At 60.5% G+C, this 7,385-nt stretch overlaps 1 protein-coding gene across 1 annotated transcript; it reads right to left on the bottom strand.

The window, feature by feature from the left end:
* Positions 1–1,898: 1,898 nt before the first annotated feature.
* On the bottom strand, positions 1,899–6,830 carry TMEM151A (transmembrane protein 151A). The gene is made up of 2 exons (XM_019737910.2): positions 6,566–6,830; positions 1,899–4,357 (listed from the first exon to the last, which is right to left on the bottom strand). The coding sequence occupies exons 1-2, from the start codon at positions 6,638–6,640 to the stop codon at positions 3,026–3,028; spliced, it is 1,407 nt and encodes a 468-aa protein (XP_019593469.1). The 5' UTR covers positions 6,641–6,830; the 3' UTR covers positions 1,899–3,025.
* Between the last annotated feature and the right edge of the window lie 555 nt (positions 6,831–7,385).

Raw genomic sequence — 7,385 nt, 5'->3', positions numbered from 1 at the left:
TAAGTCATAAAGGGCGATACAGGCTCCACCCTGTTGGTACACTTGGCCTTGAAACCTAGCCCCCATTTTGTGAGGAAGCCTAAGCCACGTGGAGAGGCCCTCTTTGGGTGTTTCAGCCAGTAGCCCTTAGCCATCGGCCAGCATCAACTGTCAGACATGTGAGTGAACGAGCCTTTGAATGATTTCATCCCTGGCTTTTGAGTTTTCCAGCAGAGGCCCTAGATGTCCTGGAGTAGACATAAGGCATCCCCGTTTACTCTGTATGAATTCTTGACCCACAGAAACCAGGAGATACAATAATGATTATTGATGTTTTAAGCCAACTAAGTTTTGGGGTACATTGTTGTGCTCTGCTATCAGCACTTGGCCACAATTCTCAAGGTCATCTCCTGATCCAAAATAGCTGCCAGAGTTCCAGCTATCACATCTGCATTCCAGGCTGAATGCAGGATGAAGCAAGAGGACAGAATCAGCCTTTATTGTTTTTATTTCAAGGAACATTCTTAGAAATCCCTTGCAATACCTTATGCTTGTATCTCATAACCTAAAATTAAGTCATAGCCAAACTATATGGGCAAGGGAGGCTGGAAATGCTGTCCTTTAGCTGGGCTCATTGCCATGTGAAGTAAAACTGAGGTTCTGTTATTGAGGAGGAGAGGAGAGTGGATAATGGCTAGCAGGCAGTTGGTGGCTGTGGTGTTAGAGTAGGATGATGGGAGAGGAAATTTCCCCATGGGAGGAGCTGGAGCCAGCACATTGGCCCCCCTGCCCATGCAGCCTCCTTGAATGCTTGGGAACAGTAGTTTCCCATGTAAGTTTCTTCTGAACAAAGAATTGACTTCCTTCTCAAAGAAGTGAAGCAGTGGGCGGATGCACAGGGAAAGCTCTGGTCTCTGACTCCACCCTCCCCACGTGGCCAGCAGACAGCTGGGCTTTTGCCTAAAATCCTAACATGCGGCCCTGACCTTACCACTTACCTGCTCAACCACCAGTGTGCCCCAGTTTAAAGACCAATTCTGGGGCTTGGTATTGAAGGCCTCAACCAACTATTCCAGGGCTCTTTGCTTCTACCTCCTGGCTTCATGTCTTGCGCCCACACCTTTGTGCAGGCAGCTCCCACTGCCTAGAACACCTTCTGCTCTGTCTCTGCCCAGGAGAATCCCCTCCGCGCCCCCCCCCCCCCCCCCCCGTTCTCAGCACCCTTCTAGGGCTACCACTAGCCCTTATGCTGCCTATATACAAGTTAGAAAAGGGTGCCCTATATCCACCCCAGGGCTTAAGGAGTGGCCCACAGACTGGATCCCACCCACACTTGTCCCTCAGCCTGGTGCTGTTGCACAGTGAACACCCTGCACAGCCGTACATGTGAAGAGGCCATGTCCAGGGAGCTCTCTAGCTCCATCCGTGAGGCCCTTACTTTGCCCTTGTTCTCTGCCTTCGGATCCCAAGCCCTGATTCAGGGCTGGCTGTTTGTTTCCCACTTCGTATCCTCCAACCTGCTCAGTGCCCACTCCTTCGGATCGCTACCACCAATTGCCAGTGGGGGAACTGGCCTCGTGCCACAGACCATAGCTCTTTCTCCCCACTTTGGAGGCCAGTCACCCTTAGTTCTCAGCATGCCCATCCACAGATTGGAAACCCTCACTGGGCTGGAAGAGGGACCACTTGGACAGTGCCTTAGAAGTGACCCAGATACCAGTTGATTGGAGTCAGCTGCTCAGAGCCATTCAAACCTAATTCTCAGAGGCCCCGCCTGGGCAGGGAGGTTCCCTCTCAGCTTACCCTGCTCCTGGGGCTCTGGAGCCCAACCCTACATCCCCTTCCAGAACCCAGGTTGGCCCATTGTGCTGGTAGTAGTGGCCTTGGACCCGCCACTCAGGAATTCACATCAGAAGACCTTCCATTTTATACCTTTTATTTTATCTGCATCTTCTCTGCCTCCTCCCTCCCCCGCAAGCCCCTGAGAGGGGGTGGAAGCCCCAGTTGGAAGGGAAGGGACTACTCTCTCCTCCTGGGGGAGGGATGGTGTCCCCTGAGCCAGGCCCTACTGATGGGGGAACAGGGGCCTCCACGACAGAGCAAGGGCATCGTCCAAGAGGCTGTGTCAGGCTGAGGCCCCTCGGATGCCCTGTGGCCCTGGGCCCTGTGAGTCACCAGGAAGGTGAAGAGCAGAGAAGTCTGAGGGAGCAAGGAGGCCGAAGCCCAGAGGGTGTGTGCGTGGCTGACAGAGGCGGATGTGGACTCTGGGGGGCAGGAGTGGAGAACCGGGGCTATGAGATCGAGGTGGGGCCTTGAGAAGGAGCCCCTAGTTATAGGGGGAGCTGGATGCGAGGGAAGGGGAGGGTACACCAAGGAAACAGTGAGGGGTGGGGTGGGGTGGGGCAAGGCTGTGCTCCAAGAACCAAGAGGGGCCACACTGCAGGGTCCGATCAGGGACTGGACCCAAGCAGAGACCAGAAGGTAGGCAGGGGGACCTGTCAGGGCAGGAGGATGGGGACTTTGGGTGGGTGGTGGGGCCAAGGCCCTGGTGCTGCCATAGCCAGCTCTTCAGCTTCATGGAGGCCAGCCCAGCTGGGCATGGCCCCAATCCACCAATTTGTGCTTCCGGGTTGCTTGAGGGCCCCCAATGTGGCCTCAGCCATGCAGGGAAGACCCACAGGAGGCCCTCTGTGGCAGGCAACAAATATCCCTGGGCTCTTCCCATCTCAGGCTTTCTGGAAACTTCCTCCCCTGCCCAGCCTGAGAGGCCCTCAAGCCAGATCATTTGCCATCACAGGGGGTGGAACATGGTGGAGGTGGGCGAGAGCCATGCCGGGATGGTTCATAGACTCAACTTCAGTGGTGTCTACTCACCCCCAAAATGACCCCGAGTCACTGCATTTTAGTCTATTTAAGGACTCCACCTTTACACCCTCCCCTTGTGTGCTGGTCTGTGTTCCCCCTTGTTTTGGCCAACATTTACTCAGGCCTTGAAGCCCTTGTTGGAATGGTGGGGAGGGGGCCACTCTGGGGGGCCATGTGGGTCTCAGAGGGCACCTTGCCCATCGCCCTGGCAGCCGCTATCCCCGTGGACAATGAGCACCGGGAAATAAAGGGCCTCCTCATAGGATGGTGGGCTTTCCAGGGGCTCCGTGTCCTCTCCACGGCGCCCCAGGGGCCCCCCACTCAGGCTTCGGAAGACCCCCGGTGTGGCCCGGCCCCCAGCTCCCAGTGAGAGGCGGCTGCGACTGAAAGGCAGGCGGGGTCCACTGGGCCGGGGAGGGGGCAGCGAGTTGCTGCTGACGGAGCGGCGACAGCGCTGGCAGCCACGGAGGTAGGCGCCCGAGCTGGCGCCCATGACCACAGCCTCTGAGTAGCTGGGCACCAGCTGCCGGTTGGAGCAGATGTGCCACTCAAGCTCAGTGAAGTCCACCGTGGCCACACGGGAGAGCGGAGGCCCACTGGGCACGGCCCCGGGTGGGGGCGAGCTGGCGCCAAACAGCTTCTCCACCTGGTAGTGCACGTGGGCTGTGCCATAGGCCGCCACCACGCGCAGGGGCCAGGACAGCGTGGCCGCTGACACCAGCCAGAAGACCCAGGCCCGGGCATACCAGGGCGGGCTGCGGGGGTCAGCGAAGACCATGAGCGACTCGCGGAAGTCCACGTCCTTCAGGTGCATCCCCTCGCGGGCCTCCAGGTAGTCGTCCAGGCCCTCGTTGGCACTGAAGAAGCGGGCCCTCTGGGTGAGGTATGAGGCCTCGGCCTCGGCGCTCCCGAAGCTGAAGCACTTGGTGAAGCGCAGCCGCGTGGCTGCGTGATCAGCCAGGCCCACGAGCTCCTTGGAGACATCGCGGACACCATGGGCTGAGTAGTCAAACTCGCCCCGAGCCGTGCGACTGTCAGCCCTCTCGTGGTAGACCTGCGTGGTGGTGTAGGCATCACCGTTCCGATAGCGGGTGACCTGGCGGGTGCGTCGCACATAGTGGTAGCTGGTGGCCTTCCACCAGACACACGGTGGTGCCTGCTGCAGCCGGTGGATCAGAGCAAGCACGGTGTTGGCGTCAGTGCGCGGGGCCTGGCAGGATCGCACGTGACAGTGCCAGCACTCAGCCAGGTAGAGGAGGTAGAGGAGGGAGACAAAGGCCAGTGGGATATATAGGTAGCCATCGGAGCAGGGGCTGGCTGGGTAGGTGGGCGGCGGGCCCCCAGCCCCACGTGCCAGAGCTGCCTCGGGCCCCAGGACCAGCCGTGGTACGGTGGCCAGGCGACACCAGGCCACCACGGCACCGCAGGCGTGGATGAGCAGTGTGAGGAGCAGGCACTTCCAGTGCGACTCGCGGCACAGGGAGCTTCCCAGGGACTGTTTCAGGGGCCGCTGCTGCAGGGCGGGCAGAGAGGGAGGCGAGGTCAGCACGCGCTGTCAGCTGTGTCTGCCACTCTGCTTAAGCCCAGGGAAGGTCGTGCTACGCTCCCCACTGCAGAGGAGGAAACTGAGGCTCTGAGGGGTTGAATAACTAGCTCCAGGCCTCACCCTTCTAGCTAACTCACATTAGAGCTGCAGGATTCAAACGTGGGCCTGTCTGTCCCGAGCCTGTCCCCACTGTGCTGTCATCTCTCAGTCAAGGGCATCGAGGACAAAACAGACCCATCTCTGACAAGAGAAGGAAGGACCCCCTGAGCGGCCATTGAGAAAACTGAGTTCTGGCCCCAGCTCTGCCCCTAACTTGCTGTGTGGTCTTGGTCATACCCATGACCTCTCTGGGCCTCAATTTCTAGACCTGGTGGTGTGGGAGGCCAGGGTGGCAGGGGTCCTATGGGTAAAGAGCATGGGCTTTGGAGGCCAACTGCTCAGGACCCAGTGCTGGCTCCACCACTTACTGTAGGACTTGGGCAGGTCCCTCATCCTCTTTGGACCTCAATTTCCTCATCTGTAAACTGGGGTTATTGAGAGGATTCATGGAGATCATACATGTGAAGATCTCAGCATGGGGTCTGGCCATCGGAATAAATATTATTACTGTGACTCTCTCTTGTCCCTTGGTTCCACTAGGGACAGCAGGAGACTTGGGAGAGGTTTTTAAGGAAGTGAGAAAGAGGAAGAGCTGGGAACGGGGGAGGTGTGAGTCTGGGGGGAGCAGATGGAGTGCCGGCCTCCACTCCCCATCTGTGCTGAGGGAGGGGGCGGGACACAGCTGCTGGGTAGCAGGGGCCACTGCCTGGTCCAGGGGATTTGGCCCACCCTCCCTGGCAGGGCTGCCAGCCTGGCCTCCACTTCACCCCCAGGTCCCTATGGAGAGAGAAGAGGGGAAGGAGTAGGGAGAGGTGGTCTGGTGGAAATGGCAAAAGTAGGATACATGGGCCACATCTCACCCCAGCCTCACTGGGCCTTGAGAGACCCAAGAGGAAAGGAACCACCCCCATCCCAGCCCAGAATAGCCTGCCCTCCCCGCTAACCACCCACCACAGGTGCGTACCACCACCCTGCCCTGCTGGGCCAGTCAGAGGCACACACCCACTCAACCACAGCCCCCACCCACCACAGATGCACGTGCTCTGTGTTTATCCCACAGTATCAGACCCTCACCTGTGCTCAGGATACAGCCCTCTATCCCCATCTGGTAACATGGTGCACCGGCGGGCACACACGCACACAGACCCACCACAGGACACAACATGCGCGTACACGTTACACACTCACTGACACCCAGAGACACACCAGACACTCACCTGACTACAGTGCACATCTTCCACCCCCACCCCTACGGCAATTCACTGCCACCCACACCCCACAGACTCTACAGGAGAGACCCACCCACGACAGGACCCACTCACACAGGACCGCTTCACCCAAGCCAAGGGACCATTCAGACCCTCACCTGACTTTAGGGCCCATGTTTCCCACCTAACGTATGGGGAGCACACAGCAGCACTCACACCCACGAGCACACTACATTCACCCTAACACATACACACAGACCCACTCACCACCTATCTCCTCCAACACCCCACGCTGGGCCCCACACCCCCGCAGCTCCTCTTCCTAGCTAGGGCTGAGGAGGGGCCATCCTTGCGGGTCCCAGCCAGCAGAATGGGCTCTGGGGCCTCACCGCGAGGAGAGGGAGTAGGGGTACCTGAGACCTCTTCCCTTCCTCTTTTCCCTCCTCCCTCCACTCCCCCCCAAGTCCCTGATACTGCTGCTGCATTGCAGGCGCTGCCCGAGCACCTCGTGAACCGCCAGGCCGGGCTGGGGGCCTGAACCCAGGCCCGGGGGTGGGTGGGGTGGGGTGGGTGAGGGGCAGCGCTGCAGAATGGGGACGCGAGGGGCCAGGCGCTGACGTCACAGGAGGGCGAGGTTGGAGGAGGGGGCACCGGGGGCGGGAGTTGCCCCCCACATCGCTTCCCAGCTGCCCCACGCGTGCCCCTAGGCCCCGGGACTGCTCGCAGGACGCAGGCTACCCCAATGACGTCATTGACCGCAGGGGCTACAAGACTCCTCCTCAGCTCGGGTCGGGGAATTCGCCCTTCCCTTGTCCCCCTTTCCCCTCTCCAGCGCAGGCTCTGGGTCCCCATCACTCAGCGCCGGTACCTCTTCGCGCAGCGGCTCGCCGTCCGTGATGAGCGCGGGCACCTCCCCAACGTCGCCACCGCCTCCCTCGGGCATGGTGTCCTGGCTGCTTGGGAGGCCCGGGCCCAAGGTCCGGGCATGATAGGTGGGAGCGCGGAGGTCTGTGGCGCGGCCCCGAAGGGCGTCCGCTCGGCTCGGCGGCCGCGGAAGGAGTGCGCCGAGCTCACCCGAGCGCGCCGGCGGCGGCGGCGGCCGCGGCGTTGGCAGCCACGGTGCCCGGCGCCCCGCCCTCCACTGACCCCGCCCCCGCGGCACCGGCGGCTCCGCCGGCAGCGCCTGGCACTGCGGGCGCTGCCCCCGCCCCCAAGAAGCCCAAGCTGGGTGGACCGTTGCCTGGGTTCCCCTCCTGCCGGGCTTGCGCTTGCGACCTTGGGCGAGTCCTTGCTCTTTGGGGCCTGAGTGACCCCGCTGTAAAGTGAGGAGAGGGGAAACCCACGGGGTCCCATCTCTGAGAAGCAGGCCCAGGCCTAAGCCCACCCTGACCCCACCCCAGAAGCCTCATTGGTAGGAAAGGAGGCAGTTACAGTCGAGAAAGGTGTGATGAGCCTCATTAGCTGGACAGAGACTCTGGGCTCCACTTAGAGCAGGCAGGCTGGGGGCCAGGAGACCCTGGGCCCTGGTCTGTGTGACCTGGGGCTGGCACTCTCCAACCACAACCTCAGTTTTCCCTCCTGAGCAATGGGGATGGATAGGTGTTGGATTCAACGCAGAAGCAGTCATTATATGGTACAGGGGAGTGGGGTCTGTCCTGCATGGGAGAACCCCTTTCCAGGTACCCATG

This window comes from Rhinolophus sinicus, linkage group LG06 (assembly GCF_036562045.2).
Source record: "Rhinolophus sinicus isolate RSC01 linkage group LG06, ASM3656204v1, whole genome shotgun sequence".
NCBI lineage: Eukaryota > Metazoa > Chordata > Mammalia > Chiroptera > Rhinolophidae > Rhinolophus > Rhinolophus sinicus.
Note: the sequence above shows the minus strand (reverse complement) of the source record. Positions and strands in the feature narration are given on the sequence as shown.